The following is a 24,277-nucleotide window of genomic DNA, read 5'->3' as shown; positions in this document are numbered from 1 at the left end:
TAACCTAACCTTAGCAAGTACACACAGCATTAACTATTTTTGGGGGATAATATTTGGAAATGTGTTGTAACTGTTTTCCTACATTTCAGGCTTCATCTCTGGTAATCACAGGAAATGCTGTTCAGGAGGAAAGCAGTCGTCTGCTAGAGTCTGCCCTTGAGACAGAGGGCACGACTAATGAACTAGACCAGATAAGATTGGGTAAATTTTTAGGTTAGGTTACAAAAAGTTGTCAGTAAAAATAAAGCTGGGCATAAACTGGAATTTTAGGGTAAACCTTAAAGGTTAGGGTGCATGCAACATAAGAATGTTATTAGCTGAAAGAGGTGTTCATGAAAATATACTGGAGAAAAAAACTAACAAAAATAAGGTGAAAGTTTTATGATATGTAAATGTTGAAAAAGGAACAGAATAGTAAAAGTTCAAGTGGATGTTGAATTAATATGTTGAGCTTATATTTTTGCAGAAACAGTCCAGTACATAGAGAGTGTACTAGAGAGAATTCTACAGGGCATCAAATTGACCAACATCTCAAACTATGTGACCGTCTCACAACAGATCATGGATGAAATTATCAGTCGAAACTTCTCCAAAGATACCGAGGAATGTAATGCTGAGAAAATGGCTGCCATAACAAGTAAGTTAAAGATTTTCATTACTATAAAAGAGGTGGACAAGGGGCACCTGATTCTCACTCCCTTACTCCCAGGTGTAAATTGGTCAAAGAAATTTTCTAGCATATCTATTTTTTACTCCCTCTTCTCCTGGTTCCAACCCCCTGACTCCCGCTACTGGTCCCTCATTCGCTGTCTAACCCCTTATACTAGACAATGTTGAAATTTTTCATGATTGTATTTATAAATCCAATTTTCTCTTTCTTATTTGTTATAATTGAAAGGGGAGTGAGCCTACAATTTTTTTAACGCAATTACTATTAATTTATGAAACTTTGGACATTGTTTTAACCAGTAAAATAAGTCACTTGATTCTTTGACAGAGTTAAAATTAATCATATAAAATTTTATCTTAGCATTTTTTATTTGTTGTAATGTACTTTTAAAATTCTGTTTCCAACTTTTTTTTAGTGACCTTTAGTTTAAGAGGTTATGTCGTGAAGACAGACAACGGTGCCAACCACACAGCTATAACCAGAGCTGCTGTAGACAGAATTGGAGGACGTTTGTATGATTTACAGAATGGTAGTCGCTTATCTGTATTAGATGCTGAGGACGCCATCAATATGGCTGAGGATATCAGAACAGTTCTCATGGCTACATTACAGGTATAATGGTGTTTATATTCTATAGAAGTGATCAGATATAAGGCTACACTATTAACAATGTTACATACGATATGAACAAATAGAGATTTACTTGTCACATACACAGCATCTTTACAACTTGAAAAAATGTTGAAAACCATGAGGTCAACCTATAATCTTTAACAATAAAGAAGTGTTTATACAATATGTTAAGCTCTTAATTGTCCAAAGTCAACACAAGTAGTGGATAGTGAATGAAATTAACAAAAGAATAAGGAAATTTTTAAACAGTCATTCATCAGAACTCAAAATTTTTTTGCGTGAGTCGTAGAAACACAAAGGTGTTATTGTCTTCCTGACTACACAAAAATCTGAGACAGTGTACAGTTATCCTCAACTTCCAGTATTAAGAAGCAGATATAGTAGGAGAAAAAAGTGTGTATTGGACATGAAACTGACATTCTATAGAAATGCCTCCAGAATGTATTCCTTTACAAAGTAAAAATAAACATCATCCTTATCATTATTGTTAACTTATAAAAAGAAGGTTTTTTATTTATAGTGCTGATAAAGTTCAGGTTTAAAGGTACAAGTTAAAAATAAAGAGTTAAGTGGGGAAATTTCTCATTGGTAGAAATGTTCTTACAGTGAACTTCAATTTTGGTTTGTATATTATTTTATATGTGTTTTAAACTGTTGAGTGTAACTTTTAAGCTTTAATGTATACCATGCGAAAGACTTAATTAAATGTGCACACATACACAGTAAGACTATAAAACTTACAGTTGCCAATCCATACTTTTAAATATAAGACGTGTTACCTGATGAGCTCCCAAAGGTAATTGGTTTTAGATGAGTTGATTATGCATGTTTGTTTCACTTGTCATCATACTTTCCGCAATTAGGTAAACGAGTATGTGCCTTATTATGATGTTTTACATAAAAAAATTTTTTTTTTTTTAGATGTATAGAATTTTTATCACCACAATGTTTTGATGCTTTTTCAGGACAATGGTATATAAACCCAAATCAACCATTCTACCATTGCAATTTACCATTAACAAGGTGTCCATGATTGTTAAACAGTTTATAGAATCAATAGTCTTTTGGTTAAAAAAAAATTAAATAACTCAAGGTCAAGGTATAAAAGGTGATTTCATTGGCTTGTAAAAGTTTCTGGTCCAAATAGACTAAGTTGTAGCATGACTGGGACTCAGAATTTTCAATTTATTTTTTATTAGTCCACAATTGATGACATAAAAATGCATGGAAGTGATACAGAGATGGTGCTTGACATGTCTAGAGATCTGATAGAGAAAGCCTTATTGGCTCTCCAACACACCAAAAACTGGACAAAAGAACTGGAAGAAAATTCATCAAAGATGGATGATGCATTGGTCAAACTCAGTGAGCGCACAGACAATCTTAAGATGGGAATAGCAATGTCAGAAGGGCCAGTCAATGATAGTATAGCTCATGCTAATTCCCTAGAAGAACAAGCCAGATTTTTGGAAAGGTATCAGATATAGCCATAATAAATATGGTCATCCCCTCAATCGGATTTTTAGAGTCGAACACAAGTTTGAATTTTGATTTCTTGCTATTTACATTAAAAATGAGGGGGAAAATCTAAAATTCAACCCCTTCCCAATTGATTAAAAATGTTAGAAGATAATATTGTAGTAAACACATCGCATTGGAAGTGTAAATAACAAGTAGGGGAAACAACAAACTATTGTTTAAAGAGATATTGCTAATGACAATACACAAAGCAGACAAATTAAAAGCAACTAGACAGATGTAAAGACAAACAGAATAAAAAAGTTTGAAAAAAGAGCAAACAATTCAGTCTTAGCTTTAGTCAAAACAAGCTCCATTTAAAACTGGAATTGAGTTCAGAAGCTCTAGAAGGGTAAGCATATCCTGATTTGGATTATCTGCCCTTATGAAACCTTTATACTTAAAAAAAATAGAAAGATCAAGAAATGTTGATCAATAGGATTTTGAAATTAGCTAAAGTACAATATGATGGAATGGTTAGAGTTCTAATTTATGAAGAAGAGCTTGTGGTTTCAATGGTATGTCTTGTTAAAATATGGTTGTAACCAATCTTAAACAGTAGAAACATTGTTTTAATAGACTAATATTTATCATGTTAATATTACAAAATCTTTGGGTTTGTCTGAAACAGTGAAAGATAGTACACATACTCTAGCATATTGTGACATAGAGGAGATAATCTTTTGTTAATGAGTACACATACTCTAGCATATTGTGACATAAATAAGATAATATTTTATTAATGAGTACACATACCCTAGCATATTGTGACATAGAGAAGATAATCTTTTGTTAATAAGTACACATACCCTAGCATATTGTGACATAGAGGAGATAATCTTTTATTAATGAGTACATATACCCTAGCATATTGTGACATAGAGGAGATAATCTTTTATTAATGAGTACACATACCCTGGCATATTGTGACATAGAGGAGATAATCTTTTATTAATGAGTACACATACCCTAGCATATTGTGACATAGAGGAGATAATCTTTTATTAATGAGTACACATACCCTAGCATATTGTGACATAGAGGAGATAATCTTTTGTTAATGAGTACACATACTCTAGCATATTGTGACATAGAGGAGATAATCTTTTGTTAATGAGTACACATACCCTAGCATATTGTGAAATAGAGGAGATAATCTTTTGTTTATTGAATCTAATTAGAAATACATTTTCTTTACCAGTATGTATACGGACTCCCGTGATTCCTCGTCCAATGCTATCAATGCTGCACAGTCCTATGGAGATATAGTAATGGCCATCGATGATGCATATGCTGCTGCTATTTTGGCTGTTAATGCTTCAGATGAAGCATTCATGAAGGTATGTCAAGGAATAATATGATGAATGGAGAAAGAATGTTTTGGCTATACTTTTTGTCATTTTTGGTTTATAAGCTCTTCATTTTTTTAACAAGTTTTCTATTTTTAAATATTTTGGCCTTGAGCATCAATGAAGAGACATTTATAGTTGAAATGTGTATCTGATGGAGTAAAATTGGTACCTTAATGTTATTTGAGATGTGAAATTGTCTAAAAATGAAGAATGTATACCCTTGTTTTCAAACACTCTCTGTGAGGGAATGAAAATAGTTTAAAAAGTTATTTTGTAAACTGATGAAAATATTTCAAGCTCATTCTCAGTTAGGGTTGAATCAGTTATAGGATTAAATTAAGCCTGGATTTTGTTTGGTTGGGACAATAATGTTGAGAGCCTTGTGACCTACTGAATAAGATTATCATTGGGTTTGTACTTACATGAGCAACATGATGGGTGCCACATGTGGAGCAGGATCTGCCTAGCGTTTCGAAAGCAAATGAGATCACTGCTGGTTTTTTATGGGGTTTGTGTTGCTCTGTCTTTAGTTTTATATGTTGTGTTTTGCTTACTGTTGTTTGTCTTTTGGTCAATTTTCATCTTTTGCCATGGCCATGATTTTGAATATCCCTTTGGTATCTTTTGCCTCTCTTGTATATTCTCAGTTTAGATATGATGCTTTGAAATGCTGATAGCAAAAAAATGTTAACAACACAAATATCTTTTTTGCACTAACAGCTGTTGCAACTTGCCAAGCATACAGTTTCTGCTTAGTGTCATTAGGTCAACCTGTGATAAATTGAGGTTATATTTTGGTAATTTTTTTTAGACTCAGTTATTTGTAAGTTAAAAGTTATTTATTCCTATAACCTACTGAATAAATTCTATATTCTATATATGTATAATGGCTTTTCTACTGTTAAAGCTACAATGATGTCTTAGTAAAGCAATTCAGTTCAAATTTTATAAGAAACAATAATTATATTAGTATACACATACAATTACATTAACTTTATTAAGGAATTTTTAATACATATAAACTTTACTTAAAAACTAACCAAATGTATTTATTTTAAACAATATTTACATCATAATTAATATTATAGTTGACTGCCTCTTCATGGGATTTTTCAATTTAAATACAGTGGATTCATTTATATTCATGGGAACCAATTATCATGGATTGAGGAAAAATTTGATTTTCATGGCCATTGAATTTTGCGGTTATGCAAATTAAAAGACTATGCAATCCTATAGTACATTGAACTTTATAATTTGCAGTTTACAGATACCCATAAAATCAACAAAAAGTGTGCTAACCCACTAATTATAATCCACAGTGGTATGTTTAGGTTTTCTCTATAGGCAATACTCAAACTTGTTATGGCTTGTAACATTGCAAAAGTTTTAATATATTTCTGTCTGATGCAATAGTCAGGGACAGAAGGGGAAGAGGAGGGAATAGATATGTCATCAGAATTTAATGGATTACTTGTATATTTGTAGTCTAATGGTGTTGGTGAAAATTCAGCTATATCTAAGAACCAGAGTATGAACTTGTTAGAGGAAGCCAAAACAAGGATGACTAGAACAGAACAAGGTATTATAGTGATGTAGCATAAGACAATCTAAAAATTTGTGTGTAATTTTCTCGATCAATCGTTATATTGAGCTCTGAACCTTATGTTCTAGTAAGAATATCTTCAAAATCTTTTCACCAACAGATCAGTGACTGATTTTGTCAAACGATACAGAGTTGATCAAAACCACCTAAATTGTTGTTACATTGTTTATTGAAAGGTTAAAATGACCAACTTCCGGTTTAAGATTTTAAGACCGATTCTTCAGAAGCTCTGTTCATTACAGTTGCTTCATTTTAATTTTGTGGATTGAGGAAAAATGGTATTTTCAAAGTTACTCAATTTTACCATTTTTGCATAATAATAATAGTATTGAAAATTTGTCTTTTGTTCAACATGGAAATTTAATGTTCTCCCATACCCAGGAAATGCACAAAAGTTAGTACTCTAAATTATTTAATTATTATCTTTCAGAATTGTCTGGTAGGTTAGAAGATGCCAAACAAGAGACAGAGAAAGTTAAAGGCTTGAATGCTCAGCTGTCTAATGAATTAAATGAAGTCCAGGATGATCTGCCTTTTGGTAAGTACATGTTATTTTACTGAATAAGGATCTTCTCAACTATTGTTGTGATTACTAGTACCAATCTATTACGTGTTTGGATTGTTCTGTCTTATAAAGAACAATGTCACAAACATAGAAAAGAATTAACTTCAAACAAGGTATCAAAAGTTGATGCCTTCTTTAAGAAATTTTCTTTTAATTAAACAAATGTATACTGCTTTATGATGTCATTGTGCATACCTTTAACTGCTTCATATTGAGTCTCTGAACATTTTAAATTCTCCTTAGTCATGTGACTGTTACATGTATACCAAAACTAATTGCATAGGACATTATTGTCTCGCCTTGACCGAGTCAAAAAAAGCGAGAGATAGGTATGCTGTTTTCAGTGGCAGCAGCGTCAACAATGTATTACATGTAGTTTGTGATTAGGTCTAGTTTATGGTGAACCACTAGTGGTAGGTCAATGATAATTGGTATGCAGTTGAATAAGCATTAGCACATCTCATTTCCATGAAGAATATTTGGTCCTTACCTCTCAGTCATGGTCTATTGACTTTGAAACTTTTGCTCAGTTTACATGTATTAGTTTGTGATTAGGTCAGTTTAAGATGAACCACTAATGTTAAGTCAATGATATTTGGTAAAGTTTCATTTCCATGGAGATTATATAACCCCACCCCCTCATTATGGTTCATTGACTTTGAAACTTTTACGTAGTTTACAAGTTAATGTTTGTGTTTAGGTTTGTTTAAAGGGAACAACTTATGAAAAGTCAATTCTATTTGGTATGCAGTTGTATTAGCATTGGCACATCTCATTTCCATTGAGATTGTTTAGTCCTGTACCTTCAGTCATGGTTCATTGACTTTGAATATTTGCATAACTAACATGTTAAAATATTGCTATTTTGATTTGAACATTTGCATTATCAAAATAACAAACAGGCGAGACATATCTCTGTGTTAACAGTTTATTAAATTGAATTTTCATTTATTTTTGTTCCTGTGGCTAAAAAGTATACAAATGAAACCTTGAAATAATTGAACTTGTATTTACTCAACAGGAAATGTAGGTCAACGTGCACAGGACGCTCAACAAAAGGCGACAGATGCAGAGCAGAAAGCCATTGATGCCCGTAATAAAATCAGTAACATCCTTAACAAACTGCCAGAGGACAAGAGAAAGGTTGAAACTCTAGCCACTGACACTGTCAATACTAATAAAGCCACAAACGATGCTATGGAGCAGAGTAAGTTTTATTATAAGGACTTAACTCTTACCCTTACAGAGCACCTGAGATCACCCACGGTTTTTGGTGGGGTTTGTGTTGCTCTGTCTTTATTTTCTATGTTGTGTTTTGTATATTGTTGTTTGTCTATTGGTCTTTTTCTTTTTTGCCATGGTGTTGTCAGTTTATTTTTGACTTATGAGTTTGAATGTATCTTTGGTATCTTTCGCCTCTCTTTTACCATGCTGAATTGTTTTCAGAAAATGTCTAGTTTTTGTTTATTTGTAAGTTATATGCAAATGAGCTATATCCTGCTGCTGGTGCTTATTGATGACAATAAAGCTAAGATAGGGGATCACGTGGTGGGATGAGTAGGGTGAGAAGGTGGGGGTTGGTGGGTCGGCTGCTGCCCCAAAGTTAGTCATCTGTTGTGAAAAGTGTCAATTTTGACAATTTTTCGTACTATTTTCTCAATCCACGAACATTGGTATCCACAAAAATAAATGAATCCAAAGTAGAAGAAAGTAAGAAGTATGGTTTCAATGAAAAAACATACAGATTAAATTTGGGCTGAAAAATTTCTTACATGTGAAATTTGAAAATTCTAAATCAATAGCGTTGAGTTGTGAATGGATACCGCTGTGGTCTGTCCCAATACCACAGTGCTGAAATGTGATAGGAGTGAATACTGCAGCGCTAAAACGGCCTGGGGAGAACACTGAACCAAAAACAAAGTTGGTGTCATATGATTATTTTGTGTCATTAAAATGGAAATTTCTGTATCAACGTAATAAGATTTTTTTATGAGAAATCTATGGATTTGAAATTGGAGATTGATGATTTTCAGACAAATTTAAGAACGTTTATTGTCGATTTCATGTGCTTTCTATACAAATAGTTCTTTCAAAAAGAATTCAATAAGTAATATTTTTCGATTTTCAGTATAGTTTAACGAGCCAAAGTTGTATGCAAAATTTTAGCAAATTCTGTGACACAGTCCATTAACTGTAACTTGATCGTAAAGGTTATTATAAAGTATGTTAAAGTTCACATGATTTTTGAATAGAATATCACATGATTTGTGTATGGAAGATCACATGATGTTATATCTTTTCATTTGACAGTTAACTATGTGTCAAAAAATGTACCAGAAATTGAGAATCTCATTAACATAATTGGTGTACAGAAGAAGACAGTACAAGAATTGAAGGACAGAGTGATTGCAAATATTACAGAACTGAAGGAGAAAATCAAATTAGCAAGAGATGAAGCAAACAGGGTAGGTGGTGCTGTGGTCACAAAAAACAGCCATTTTATGCTTTTTAAGCACTCCAAAAATAGGTTTGTGTCACACACACAGTGCGACTAAGTGAATTTTGATAAAAATGATAACTTTTTATGTGTACTGTTCTTAAGGATGTATTCTTCTGATGTTTCAGTCTCGTTGAAATCTCTTTTCGTGAATTATTTCCAAAACGTGATACAAGTGAAAAACTAAACTCTGTGAAAAAATTGTGTACTTACAATAAGTAGTTTTTATACGACCGCAAAAATTGAAAATTTTTTGGTCGTATATTGGTATGACGTTGGCGTCGTCGTCGTCGTCGTCTGGCGTCGTCAGGCGTCGTCCCAAGACACATTGGTTTTCGCACTCTAACTTTAGTTTAAGTGAATGGATCTCCATGAAATTTTACCATAAGGTTCAATACCACGAAAGGAAGGTTGGGATTCATTTTGGGGGTTATGGTACCAACAGTTAAGGAATTAGGGGCCAAAAAGGGGCCAAAAATAAGCATTTTTGTAACTTCCAGACAATAACTTGTGTGTAAGTGTAGGGATCTCTCTGACATTGTACCACAAGGTTCCATATCACAAAGGGAAGGCTGTAATTGATTTTGGGGGTAATTGCCTCAAAATTTTAGGAATTAGGGGCCAAAAAAGGGGCAAAAAACAAGCATTTTTCTAGTTTCATGACAATAACTTGTGTGTAAGTGTTTGGATATTTCTGAAATTGTACTACAAGGTTCCATATCACAAAGGGAAAGCTAGAATTGAGTTTGTGGGTAATTGCCCGAAACGTTTAGGAATAGGGGGCCAAAAAGGGGCCAAAAATAAGCATTTTTCTAGTTTCCAGACAATAACTTGTGTTCAAGTGTATGGATCTCTCTGAAATTGTACTGCAAGGTACCATACCACAAAGGGAAGGCTGGGATTGAGTTTGGGGGTGATGAATCATAAGGGGGTTCAAAAAATTTGGGGGGGGGGATTTTTTTTTTCTTTTTTTTTCTTTTTTTCCTTTTTTTTTTTCTTTTAAAATTTTCCATTTTAAGTTGGTTATTTCTGATTAATATTTAAAAGCAAATAATAATGATATGGTAGGAGATACACACCAAACAGGATGTGTAAATTATTATATAATAAGTATTGTGCAATAGCAAGAAATTTTCAATTGCACAGTATTGCACAATTGCAAGAAATCTTCAATTGCACAGTATTGCGCAATAGCAAGAAATCTTCAATTGCACAGTATTGCTCAATAGCAAGAAATATCCAATAGCACAATATTGCGCAATAGCAAGAAATTGTCAATTGTACAGTATTGCACAATAGCAAGAAATATTCAATTGCACAGTATTGTGCAAAAGAAGATACTTCGTATAAATTGCTTATTTCTTGATCAATTTCAATGGGGTTTTATTCTTGAATTCTTGGGGTTCTTTAATATGCTGAATCTAACCAAGTATTAAGTTTTTGGATTTTGGGCCCCGTTTTTAAATTGGTCCACATTGAGGTCCAAAGGGTCCAAAATTTAACTTTGTTTGATTTCATCAAAAATTGAATTATTGGGGTTCTTTGATATGCCGAATCTTACCGTGTATTTAGATTCTTAATTTTTGGTTCCCTTTTCAAATTGGTCTACATTAAGGTCAAAAGGGTCCAAAATTAAACTTAGTTTGATTTTAACAAAAATTGAATTTTTAGGGTTCTTTGATATGCTGAATCTAAACATGTATTTAGATTTTTGATTATGGGCCCAGTTTTTAAGTTGGTCCAAATCGGGGTCCAAAATTAAACTTTGTTTGATTTCAACAAAAATTGAATATATGGGGTTCTTTGATATGCTGAATCTAACCATGTATTTAGATTTTTGATTTTTGGGCCCCATTATCAACTTTGTCCACATTGAGGTCAAAAGGGTCCAAAATTAAACTTTGTTTGATTTCATCAAAAATTGAATTCTTGGGGTTCTTTGATATGCTGAATCTAACCATGTATTTAGATTTTTTATTTGTGGACCCGCTATCAAATTGGTTCATATTGAGGTCAAAAGGGTCCAAAATTAAACTTTGTTTGATTTCATCAAAAATTGAATTATTGGGGTTCTTTGATATGCCAAATCTAACCGTGTATTTAGATTTTTAATTTTGGGTCCCGTTTTTAAATTGGTCTACATTAAGGTCCAAAGGGTCCAAAATTAAACTAAGTTTGATTTTAACAAAAATTGAATTCTTGGGGTTCTTTGATATGCTGAATCTAAACATGTGTTTAGATTTTTGATTATGGGCCCAGTTTTCAAGTTGGTCCAAGTTGGGGTCCAAAATTAAACTTTGTTTGATTTCAACAAAAATTGAATATATGGGGTTCTTTGATATGCTGAATCTAAACATGTATTTAGATTTTAGATTTTTGGCCCAGTTTTCAAGTTGGTCCAAATTGGGGTCCAAAATTAAACTTTGTTTGATTTCAACAAAAATTGAATATATGGGGTTCTTTGATATGCTGAATCTTACCATGTATTTAGATTTTTTATTTGTGGGCCCGCTATCAAATTGGTTCATATTGAGGTCAAAAGGGTCCAAAATTAAACTTTGTTTGATTTCATCAAAAATTTAATTATTGGGGTTCTTTGATATGCCAAATCTAACCGTGTATTTAGATTTTTAATTTTGGGTCCCGTTTTTTAAATTGGTCTACATTAAGGTCCAAAGGGTCCAAAATTAAACTTAGTTTGATTTTAACAAAAATTGAATTTTTGGGGTTCTTTGATATGCTGAATCTAAACATGTTTAGATTTTTGATTATGGGACCAGTTTTCAAGTTGGTCAAAGTTGGGGTCCAAAATTAAACTTTGTTTGATTTCAACAAAAATTGAATATATGGGGTTCTTTGATATGCTGAATCTAAACATGTATTTAGATTTTAGATTTTTGGCCCAGTTTTCAAGTTGGTCCAAATTGGGGTCCAAAATTAAACTTTGTTTGATTTCAACAAAAATTGAATATATGGGGTTCTTTGATATGCTGAATCTTACCATGTATTTAGATTTTTTATTTTGTGGGCCCGCTATCAAATTGGTTCATATTGAGGTCAAAAGGGTCCAAAATTAAACTTTGTTTGATTTCATCAAAAATTGAATTATTGGGGTTCTTTGATATGCCAAATCTAACCGTTTTTTTAGATTTTTAATTTTGGGTCCCGTTTTTTAAATTGGTCTACATTAAGGTCCAAAGGGTCCAAAATTAAACTTAGTTTGATTTAAACAAAAATTGAATTCTTGGGGTACTTTGATATGCTGAATCTAAACATGTGTTTAGATTTTTGATTATGGGACCAGTTTTCAAGTTTGTCCAAGTTGGGGTCCAAAATTAAACTTTGTTTGATTTCAACAAAAATTGAATATATGGGGTTCTTTGATATGCTGAATCTAACCATGTATTTTGATTTTGGGCATTGGACCATAATAGGTAAATTAAAAAAATTGAAGTTCTTAGACCACATTCTTTCTGTGTCAGAAACCTATGCTGTGTCAAATATTTAATCACAATCCAAATACAGAGCTGTATCAAGCTTGAATGTTGTGTCCATACTTGCCCCAACTGTTCAGGGTTCGACCTCTGCGGTCGTATCAAGCTGCGCCCAGCGAAGCATTTTATTGAGTAATAAAATCAGGTCAAAATGTTGAGAAAATGGATGAGGGGTACAAAGAAATGATTTTACCAAAAACATGTACATCCAACATCAATTTTTCCTTTTCAAAATTCTTAAATTTGTCCCTATATGTTAAAAGTTTTTGGTCAAGGTACCGTAGTTTTTTTATGAAGTTGAAGTCCAATCAACTTGAAACTTAGTACACATGTTCCCTATGATATGATCTTTCTATTTTTTATGCCAAATTAGAGTTTTGACCCCAATTTCAGGGTCCACTAAACATAGAAAATGATAGTCGAGTGGGACCATCCGTGTAATGTGGACACATTCTTGTCTTAAGTTAACTTTATTCAGATTGGTCCTCTTCATCTTTAGTGAAAGTATGAAAATAAGTTTAATTGTGAAACTGATTTTTTTCATGATAATAGCCCCAAAATGGGTAAAAATTGATGAAAAATGGGAAAATCATTAAGAATGGGGTACTTCCAAATGGCTGTAGCAAAAAAAGAAGTGCACCACCATATGATTTTTTCTTTATCAATTACTTTCTTACAGTCATGTAAACCCAAAAATCAGGTTAAGAAAAAAATTTAAATCTAGAAATTTTTGGCTCCTCAGAGGTGTACATCCTTAACATGCAAATACAAACGCTTACACATTGGGTGTATGATAAGCTATGTTTCTTTAAAATTTGATTTTAACGGCATTAAGATGTTTTGTTTTGCAATAAATTATGCTTTCTTGTTGACATCTATTTGTGTTTTTAGATTCGTGTTGGCTTGGAGTTCCTTGGTAACACTACTGTGACATTACGTAACCCACAGAACATAAATGAGGCGGGATCCTTCACTAGATTGTCCATGTATATACAGACAACACAGAAAGATGCTCTGCTAGCCTATGTAGGAGGAGATCATATTCCAGGCAGGACAGTCAGTCCTGTAAGATATTGTCTACTATGTGTCACACGATCTCTGGAATATCATTTTTCATAATATTTCTGCTCTAATATCAAAGCAAAATTGACCAGTTGTACAGTACCATTAATTTTCATTTACAGGTAGAATCGATAGTAAATGATTACTGTAAAGGTGGAAGATTTTGCTTTTGCTCATTTTGCAATTCAGATACAATTGTTAAAATATCCCCTTGCATAAATTTTATCTTTAAGGAAGATTGGAACCAGAGGCAAGAAAAAATTAAAATAAAACCTTGTGAACAGCTTTGTATATTAAGCAAGTGCATATTTTTAATCTGAAAAAACAAACTAATTATAGTATGGTGTTAGTAAAGGACAAAACCTTTTGCAATGGTTTTCAAGTTTTTCACACAGGTACAGGCTACTGCATCAGAATTGGAAAGCATTTGGTCTTTTGAACTAATTTACTATTTCTATATTTAATTATATCTGCATAATAAATGGGTATTTTTAATCAAAAATTACTTCATAGTTACAATTTTAATTGTCACTTGCTGCAATGACATAGACAAACCATCTGTCCTGGTGTCTGTCCATTCTTCTGGTCTTGTAAGTGCTCTCACTCATACATTTCTTATTGGATTTTTATGAAATTTTCATGCATGTTTTTAGAAATAAGCATATAATAGGATGGAATAAACACAATGAAAATATCAAAAGAATTTTCCTTTAAATTGGGGGGGGAGGGGGGGGGGGGGGGGGAAGGGAAGGTGATTTCTGAAATCAGTTGTACAAATAGTCATTAAGTTTTCCCAGTTACTTTTCAATGTAAAGCCTTGCCATAGATATATTTTTATTTTCTTTTGTAGGACTACATGTCAGTAGAACTGAGAAATGGACAAACTGTTTTCAGATTCAATCTAGGAGCTCAAGAAGGTTCTACAGAAATAGTCCATCCATGGGACCTGTCTGATGGAGGATGGTATAATATCATTGCTGAAAGGTAAAATTTGTATGGCTGAAATTAGGGAGAGTCCAATTGTAAACACTATGTCATTTCATAACAGAAAATATCCCTTATACACATTACAAGGAAGATATGTGTTTTCATCAGAATTATCAAAACGTCATCAAGGAAAGATTTGTGTTGTTGAAGACGTCAATACGACTTTTATTTTCAAATTAAATTTATATCAGTTAAGACCATTGAAAAGTTAATGCATGTTTTAAATATGTACATCAGAGCTCTTTTCTTGGATTGGTCCAATAAGTAATGAAGCCTTGAAGGCCAAATGATAAAATAGATATGAGTACTCTTAGATCAGTACTTTGTGTCTTTCATCTTTTTGTCTATTTGTTTCTTTGAATTTTTGTGCTTTGTGGCCATCTGATGAGTTATGTCCTTTTCAGCTGATTTTTAGTTTGCTCATATGTTGTGTTGTTACACAACAATCCCAGGTTAGGGGAGGGTTGAATGTGTTAACCCCACCACATTTCATAAGTGCTTGTCCAAAATCATGTCACATTACTGAAAGTCTACTTAATAAAAAGGACATGGCTTTGAATATCAAAAGGACACTCATTTAAGTTTCATGATGTATCGGGGACACATCTGAGGAAAGGAAATAGATTAGTGGCAGGACATAGATTTGACTCTTATATTATTATACTTTATATTTGAATTGTAGGGGCCAAAAAGTGGCTTTATCATACATCCTCCTTTGATGAAAAGTTTTGTAGTAAATTCACAATTTAGTTCATATAAAAAATGAACATAAAGTTAGTTTGTTGGAGTGCTCCAGTTTGATAATTACGCTTGATATTTTGATTAAATTCAAAATTCATTTAGAAATGTGGCAAATTCTGTCTCTTCTTATTCTGATCTTGAATGTTCAATTCACACTGATACAAATTTTTAATAGATATAACTTATAAGATATATTCTGTCATGCATCTTGTCAATTATTGTTTTGATTTTGTTTACATAAGAATTGGAAAGGTTGGAACATTAACCTTGAGAAAAGAAAACAACCTTGGCAATGTAGATGTAGAAGAAGTAAAAGGAGAAGCTCAGGGAACATTTACTGTATTAGAACTGGATCCAGACACCACTAAATTCTATGTGGGTGGTGTGCCTTATGCTGTCAGTGTAAGTTGAAATTTGTTGGTTTTTCTGATAATCAAAAGGCAACCATGACCAAATGGATTTAAATTTTCATGAAATTTTATGAACAAAATAGCTTATTAATATGATTTTATATCCCTCTGGTGTTATCGCCCATTTTAAAATTGTTCTATTGCAAAATAGATATAAAAATATTTTTGAAGATCTTCTGAAGGACATTTTCTACATTTCAATCTTTCATTCATACATACAAGACGGTTGTAGATTTTTCTACAGATTGATTATAGTAATTTTCATGTATCCTCTATTGGAATATGTTATTAGTCTGGCATTCAATTAACCAGTTAAAATGAATACAAAGGGAACGCATTTTTTCTGTAAAATAATCCACACAAAAAGTAACAAAGACAATTTGTATAGAAAACAGATGTTTGAAGGCCTCACTGTGACTTTGAGATGAAGAACAGCAATAAAAGTGCTGTTCCTTTGCTTTTTGTGTGTTTTTTTGCTGTGCATATACAGATTTTGTGTCGTGTATGGATACCCCATATCCTTTGTTTTTCTGTTTTAATATAAAGCTACTTTTTGACAATTTTCTAAAATATCAAATTGTACCATATGTTTTTTTAAATATTTCAGTTGCCACCTAGTATTGGATATGGATCCTATCAAGGTATTATGGAGGAAGTCATGTTTGATGAGAGACCCATGGGATTGTGGAACTTTGTAGATGGGGAAAATAATTATGTTGGTGCACAAGAAAGGTACAACTTCTGGACCTGTCAAAGCATTACTTATATACAAATTTTGAATATTTCTCAGTATATTGAATTGATTTAATGCAACTTTCCTGCCTATTCAAAATTTAGATGAATAGAATATGCAAGTACATGTCAATGAGACAACAACCCAAAAATAATAAAACACATTCAGAGGTCACCATGGTGGTTTGAAATGTTGTATTAATTCAATTCAGACAGTTCTGCAAGTCATTACTGTCTTTTGATGAATAATTCTTATCTAAGAGCTTGAAGCACATTTTGTTGAAATAACTAGATTTTTTTTTAAATTAAAGAAAAAAAAAGAGAGAAGCATTTTCATACACTTGATGAGTGATGTGTATCCTGGATTCCCATTTCAGAAACAAACTGACTGGAGTGATTTCAAATGGATTCCGATTTGATGGCCGTGGATATGTCACAGTCAGTGCTAAAGCTATAGGCTTTAAACCAAATAAGGAAGGAGATCTGATTCTTAAATTTAAAACTTATGCCCAGAATGGCTTGATCTTGTTCATGGGAAAAGGCAGAGACTTTGTATCCCTAGAATTGAGGGATGGACATGTTTTCTACCAGTATGATCTGGGTGGAATGCCAGCCAAACTGATGTCTAATAAGACATACAATGATGGACAGTGGCACACAATTCAGGCCCAGAGGATTGATACAAATGGATATCTCAAAGTTGATGAAGATGATGGTAAGTTGATGGATATCTCAAAGTGGATAATGATAAGGAAGTAAGTTGATAGATATCTCAAATTTTATAAGGATGAATGTAATAAGTTAATGGATATCTCAAAGTGGATAATGATGAAGGGAAATTCATGGATATCTCAAAATGGTTAATGATGAAGGTAAGTTGATAGATATCTTGTCAGTTGATAATGATGATGGTAAGTATATGGATGTCTCCAAGTTGATAAGGCAGATGGTAAGTTGATGGTTATCTCATTTGATTTTACAATGAATAAAAAATACAAGTTAAGATTCAAGACTTCATATCTTAAATACATGGCATCAATTTGAAGTCAATTTCTTTGATTTAATTAGAAATTATTAGATTTATCTGTTTATCTTTATCGTGATTGTAGTCATAAGCCTTTGTATAAAATCATTCTTAACATAGTATTTATTAAAATTGTTGGAAAAAATCTTACAAATATGGGCTCTAGATTTGTTGGTTTTATATTTGGATGATTATATTTACATTGTACATGTATATTCTATGAATACCAAGAGTTGTGGGTTATTATGTAACATTTTTAATGTACATTCCATGAATCTATAACTGGAGTTTTGTTTGAATGTTAAAAGAATTATTTTAGGTATTTACATTACTTTATGTATATTTCAGGAATATCTGGAACCTCCCCTGGCAATCTGAAGGAGTTAGCCTATGAAGATTCTATCTTTATTGGTGGATACAATGAATTCCTTACACCAGTCGATAAGTAAGTCCCTAAACAAAATTCACCATTAGCAAATTCGTTTGAAATAGAACATTAGGAACACAAGTTAAATATTTGAATATTCAGGATGACTCTTGATTTATATTTCACATAAACTGTCATATTTAGTCTTCAAATGCAATCGGTGTTGATTGGATGACCAAAGGAAGTACCATTTCACTCTTCGTATACTTGTCTGTCTAAACAATAGTTTTATACTGTGGTCATTTTGGCGGCAGAAATGGATTATGCAATGAAGAGTTCCTTGAATTTTAATAATCCTTATATATAGAATGAATTTGATCAAATTTGTCCAATAAATGAAGTAGAAATTCCATCTTATTTGGTTCAAAGAGGAAGTTAAACAGGTTAGTGGGATTCAGCCAGTCAATTTGCCGAAAGGATTTATCATGCCATGACTATATATGTAAGTAGGAGGCCTAATTTTGAAGTCTTTGTGTTTTTCTGTTGGTCCTGTATCAGGTTTAAAGTAGTTTACTATGAAATTGTAGTTGCATCAACTTGAAACATGTTTATTGTGGTTTGATTTGCATCAACTTGAAACGTTTATTGTGGTGTGATTTTTAAAAACTAGATGCAATATTAGGGTTTTGATCCGTATTTTGCACCTCACTAAACATGGAAATGTGATAATGTAAGTAAGGAATGGTATCCTATGGACACATATTCTTGTTTGGAAAATTATACCCCAATTGTAGGATCTATGTTGCAATCACCTTATCCATCCATTCGTTAAACAAAATATTTTTTTCACAATTTCATCTGACAGAAACTACTAAACAGAATGACTTCATATTTGGTCAGCTTAACAGTGACCAGTTGTAATGTAGGATACTTTTCAGATCTGTCAAATACCTACTTCCTGTTTTCCAAACTTTTAATTTTTGTCTCGCCTTGACGGAGTCAAAAAGCGAGACATGGGTATGCTGTTTCTGGCGGCGTCATTAACAATGTATTTGTTTGTGATTAGGTCTAGTTTATTGTGAACCACAAGTGGTAGGTCAATCATATTTGATATGCAGTTGTATTAACATTGGCACATCTCATTTCCATGGAGATTTTTGGCCCTGCCCCCTCAGTCATGGTCTATTGACTTTGAAACTTTTGCTTATTTTACATGTATTAGTTTGAGATTAGGTCAGTTTATGGGGAACCACTAATGATATTTGGTATGCAGTTGTATAAGCATTGGCATATGAGATTATTTGGCTCCGCCCCCTTAGTCATGGTCTATTGACTTTGAAAATTTTGCTAAGTTAACATGTATTAGTTTGTGATTAGGTCAGTTCAAGGGGAACCATTTAGGGTAGGCAAATGTTAATTAGTATTTAGTTGTATAAGCATAAGCACATCTCATTACCATGGAGAATATTTGGCCCCGCCCCCTCAGTCATGGTCTATCGACTTAGAAACTTTTGCTTAGTTTACATGTAGTTGTGATTAGATCAGTTTAAGTTGAACTGCTAATGTTAAGTCAATGATATTTGATATGCAAATTTATTGGCATTTGCAAGTATCGTTTCCATGAAGATTATATAGCCCCACCCCTCCTCATGGTTCATTGACTTTGAAACTTTTAAATAGTTTACAAGTTAATGTTTGTGTTTAGGTTTGTTTAAAGGGAAGGACTTATAATAAGTCAATACTCACTCACTGTATTTGGTATGCAGTTGTATAAGCTTTGGCACATTTCATCTACATGGAGATTGTTTAGCCATGTACCTCAGTCATGGTTCATTGACTTTGAATATTTGCATAACTTATGAAACATGTTAAAGTATTGCTTTTTAGCTCACCTGGCCCGAGGGCCAAGTGAGCTTTTCTCATCACTTGGCGTCCGTCGTCCGGCGTCGTCCAGCGTCGTCCGTCGTCGGCTTTAACTTTTTACATTTTGAACTTCTTCTAGAGAACCACTGAATGGAATGAAACCAAACATGGCATGAATGTTCCTTATGAGGTGCTGACCAAGTGTTGTTACTTTGTAGCAGATCCATCATCCAAGATGGCCGCCAGCGGGGGACTTAGTTTAACATAGGACCCTATGGGAAATGCATACAAATGTCTTCTTTTAGAGAACCACTGAAAGGAATGAAACCAAACATGGCATGAATGTTTCTTATGAGGTGCTGACCGAGTGTTGTTACTTTGAAGCAGATACATAATCCAAGATGGCTGCCAGCGGGGGACTTAGTTTAACATAGGACCCTATGGGAAATACATACAAATATCTTTTTTTAGAGAACCACTGAATGGAATGAAACCAAACATGGTATGAATGTTCCTTATGAGGTGCCGACCCAGTGTTGTTACTTTGAAGCTGATCCGTAATCCAAGATTGCCGCCAGCGGGGGACTTAGTTTAACATGGGACCCTATGGGAAATACATACAAATGTCTTCTTTTAGAGAACCACTGAATGGAATAATGCAAACATGGCATGAATGTTCCTTATGAGGTGCTGACCAAGTGTTGTTACTATGAAGCTGATCCATAATCCAAGATGGCTGCCAGCAGGGGACTTAGTTTAACATAGGACCCTATGGGAAATACATACAAATATAATCTTTTAGAGAACCAATGAATGGAATGAAACCAAACATGGCAAGAATTTTCCTTATGAGGTGCTGACCAAGTGTTGTTACTTTGAAGCTAATCCATCATCCAAGATGGCAGCCAGCGGGGGACTTAGTTTAACATAGGACCCTATGGGAAATACATACAAATGTCTTCTTTTAGAGAACCACTGAATGGAATAATGCAAACATGGCATGAATGTTCCTTATGAGGTGCTGACCAAGTGTTGTTACTATGAAGCTGATCCATAATCCAAGATGGCTGCCAGCAGGGGACTTAGTTTAACATAGGACCCTATGGGAAATACATACAAATATAATCTTTTAGAGAACCAATGAATGGAATGAAACCAAACATGGCAAGAATGTTCCTTTTGAGGTGCTGACCAAGTGTTGTTACTTTGAAGCTGATCCTTCATCCATGATGGCTGCCAGATGGGGACAATGTTTAACAAAGGATCCTATGGACAATACATACAAATGTCTTCTTTTAGAGAACCACATACTGAATGGATTGAAACCAAACATGGCATGAATGTTCCTTATGAGGTGCTGATTAAGTTTTGTTACTTTGAAGCTGATCCTTCATCCATGATGGCCGCCAATGGGGGGGACTTCCTTTAACATAAGAACCTATGGGAAATACATACAAATGCTTCTTCTAGAGGTGCACTGAATGGAATGAAACCAAAACATGGCATAAATGTTTCTTATGAGGTGCTGATTAAGTGTTGCTACTTTGTTGCCGATTTACTGTTCAAGATGGCCACCAGGATTTTTTATTAAATTACAGGACCAATATTAAACCAAATTTGGCCTCACTCATTATTAGGGTATCTGTTATGATTTTAATCTATTTTTACATGATTTCCAAAACCAAAGTAGAATCAGGTGAGCGACACAGGCTCTTGAGAGCCTCTAGTTTAATTTCAACATTTGCATAATCAAAATTACAAAAGGGCAAAACATCTCTCTGTGATAACAGTTTATTCAATATGTTGATGAAACTTGTTATATTTCGTCAGATCTTTCATCATGAATACTGAACTGAATGACTTCATATTTGGTCAGCAGCTCAACAGTAATAAGTTGTAAAGTGTTTGTACTTTCCAGACACTTACTTCCTGTATTTCTACTTTGAATTAAGAGTAGGGTATGCTTGGCACGACAAAGCATACATTCTTGTTTTCTTTTTCTAATTTACTTTGAAATTATAATTTTGCTTTTGAACAGGTATGTGAGTTCTATAGGGTTTGATGGTTGTGTAAAGGATGTACAGTTTGATGCAACCATTTGGGATCTAAATAAAAACACGAGGGCATTAGGAGTCTTGCCTGGATGTCCAGCTAAGGTAAAGTATTATTCTACACATACAATTAATTGTCCCATATTATTGCTCTGTATCTATATTACATAATGTACCAAAGTTCTTATTTTTTAATGTCTGTTAAAGGTTTGAAACTGATGGTTAATATGAATAAAATAAGAAATGTCCATGAGAATCCAACCACACAAAAAATCAAATTATAAGTTTCTATTTTGAAAATGTTATTGTGTAGTTGTCATAAGATATTGATGAGTTATGGAACTGTATCATGTGCTCATGGCGCAGCACTTTATTCTAATTAAAAAAAAATGAGAATTTTTTTTTTAACTTTTCGTCACTTCTAATGTTAAAATCTTAATCTTAATCAATTTCAATGTAAGAAGAATGTATGCTTTAAGGTAAAATAAATATTGTATAAAAATATTATCTTTATATATTGAAAATACTGTAACAAACTTTTCCAATTGAAGATTTAATTCAAAAGAAATAATTTTGAATTTGTTTAACTTCAGATAAGAAGAACAGCCAATTTTGCCTCAACTGGCCATGTTGCCATGGTGACGGATAGTATTGGAGAAAACTTTGATGTGACCTTTAAAATGAAGACATTGACCAATAACAGCTTGTTATTGTATGCTGGTAATGATGCTAAGGTAAGAATAGAGTGTTTCTGTAATGTTTTTACCATAAAAAGACAGTATTTCAATATGATCATGTGGTATTTCCCATTGATTCCTTTTAATGGAAATTATCTGATGCAAAGAATTGTGCTTAAACATAATATTTAGTGCAATATGAACTACAGTCGACTCTCGTTATCTCGAATTCAGGCGGACCAGAGAAATATTTCGAGATACACGTAGTTCGACTCAACCGAAAACCGGAAGTTTGACAGACCAAGGGACACAACTCATGCTTAGCATGGTAAAGCTATAAAAAATCCGGATGAATATGGGAAGGGTATCGATATTCTGGTATCAGATTGATGTGTTTGTATGTCATGGTCTTTCATTATTATAATAATATTATTTTTACTTATTCAATTGTTTCAGTTAAATTCTTTTCCTAAGGCTTTTATCCGAGAGAGTAATTTCCAGTCGATATAAGCGTTATTTAGGTCATTTGAAGTTGACAATATTTTTTATTCTCGGATACAAGTGATTTTAGAAAATTTAGATTTCTCTTCATTTTCTTTCATCTCACTCTTTCCTTTCAAAAGAAAATACAATAAGATTAAAGGCGCCGATTGAGTAGTTTTTAGGTGATCACCTACAGAAGTCCTAATTCCCACTTTATGCACATCCAAGCTCATCAGTGTAAATCACGATTAATTGTTTTTGTAAACATTTTAAATACTTTTTCATGTACATAAATAATGTATCACTAATTATTCATAAATTTTTATAAAAGATAATCTAAGGTAAACACTCGTGGAAATAGCATGTCATAAATCAATACAGTGGTCAGTGACCGGAAATTTAATTACACGTGTATTGTCAGATTAACTCTTCAAACCATTTAAATCCCGGAGGTCATGTTTTGACATATGTGTATTAGTTCGAGATAAATAATGAATTTTGAATGCTTTTGTTAACCTTGGGACCGTAGATTTAGTTCGACTCAACCGAAATTTCGACTCATCAGGAGTCGAAATACATATATTTATATGGAACAAAGATCGGGACCATGTGAAAACTTCGACTCATCCGAAATTTCGAGTCAACCGAGTTCGAGACAACGAGAGTTAACTGTATATGTCTTAATCAATTGATAAGTGTACTCTTAACTATGATTTCGGTGGTTCAGTTTTCTTAGAGGTTTGAAGTTGATGTTTGCAGCTTTTTGCCTAGCACAAGCCTTTAGGAGCATTATGGTTGGCCCAGAATCAGAAAATTTGTTTGTGCAAGGTATTCTTCTTAATTGTTTAAATTTTTGTATGCTAGCATGTTGAAAAGTTTGACTTGGCACCTTGGTCTGATAGAAGGCAGAGTACATTCATGGGACTTTTTAAAATTTAATCGTCCCAAATATGCATGTAATGTTTGCTGCTGGACAGTAAGTATCCATTATACTCATTGGTCTTAGATATTTGTTAGCATTATATGCATAGTTATGGAAGTTAATCTAATGAAACTTATTAGTTGAGGACATTTTGCTCTTTAAATGTAACATTACAACAATGAGTGAAAATTTTAATAAATATAAACATATGATACCCATTTACCACGCACATAACACATGTTACCTGAATAAACTACCCAAGGTACCTTCAAGACTAAAAATGAATAAAGGTGACATGGGGGTATGATTTGAAGTGATAGCAACCAATCAATACAAAAACAGGTTTCAGGGGTCAACATAAGACCTAGAATGTTACCCAAATGTTTGCGGAGCCAAAGACATAAAACTGTGAGCATCAAAACAATAACAGTACAAAAACCCAGGGTCAATTTTGCATAAAGGAGCTTCATTGTTAAATTGAAACTGAAAATTTGGTCAAATTGTATCATTTTGATTATGTCATTACCCATGTAAAGGATTTAGATGGTATTCTCAGGGACAAACAGTTAACCAAATTTATCAGAACTAATTTCCCTTGCTCTTGGAGAGGTATTTTGGACTCT

The 24,277-nt window shown here is 33.1% G+C and overlaps 1 protein-coding gene across 2 annotated transcripts in view; it reads left to right on the top strand.

Annotated features, from left to right (window-relative positions):
- The window catches only part of LOC127706551 (laminin-like protein epi-1), a 122,253-nt gene that overhangs the window by 71,789 nt on the left and 26,187 nt on the right, over window positions 1-24,277 (top strand). For both annotated transcript variants that reach the window (XM_052211217.1, XM_052211209.1), the window contains exons 46-62: window positions 90-201; window positions 467-637; window positions 1,086-1,282; window positions 2,503-2,777; window positions 4,023-4,161; window positions 5,662-5,755; window positions 6,210-6,317; window positions 7,366-7,551; window positions 8,655-8,809; window positions 13,227-13,400; window positions 14,248-14,381; window positions 15,368-15,527; window positions 16,143-16,267; window positions 16,645-16,982; window positions 17,640-17,736; window positions 21,560-21,677; window positions 22,166-22,306. In XM_052211217.1, coding sequence (XP_052067177.1) covers window positions 90-201; window positions 467-637; window positions 1,086-1,282; window positions 2,503-2,777; window positions 4,023-4,161; window positions 5,662-5,755; window positions 6,210-6,317; window positions 7,366-7,551; window positions 8,655-8,809; window positions 13,227-13,400; window positions 14,248-14,381; window positions 15,368-15,527; window positions 16,143-16,267; window positions 16,645-16,982; window positions 17,640-17,736; window positions 21,560-21,677; window positions 22,166-22,306 — 2,724 coding nt within the window. The remainder of the gene's footprint in view (window positions 1-89; window positions 202-466; window positions 638-1,085; window positions 1,283-2,502; window positions 2,778-4,022; window positions 4,162-5,661; window positions 5,756-6,209; window positions 6,318-7,365; window positions 7,552-8,654; window positions 8,810-13,226; window positions 13,401-14,247; window positions 14,382-15,367; window positions 15,528-16,142; window positions 16,268-16,644; window positions 16,983-17,639; window positions 17,737-21,559; window positions 21,678-22,165; window positions 22,307-24,277) is intronic.

This window comes from Mytilus californianus, unplaced genomic scaffold (assembly GCF_021869535.1).
Source record: "Mytilus californianus isolate M0D057914Y unplaced genomic scaffold, xbMytCali1.0.p SCAF_1, whole genome shotgun sequence".
Lineage (NCBI taxonomy): Eukaryota > Metazoa > Mollusca > Bivalvia > Mytilida > Mytilidae > Mytilus > Mytilus californianus.
Note: the sequence above shows the minus strand (reverse complement) of the source record. Positions and strands in the feature narration are given on the sequence as shown.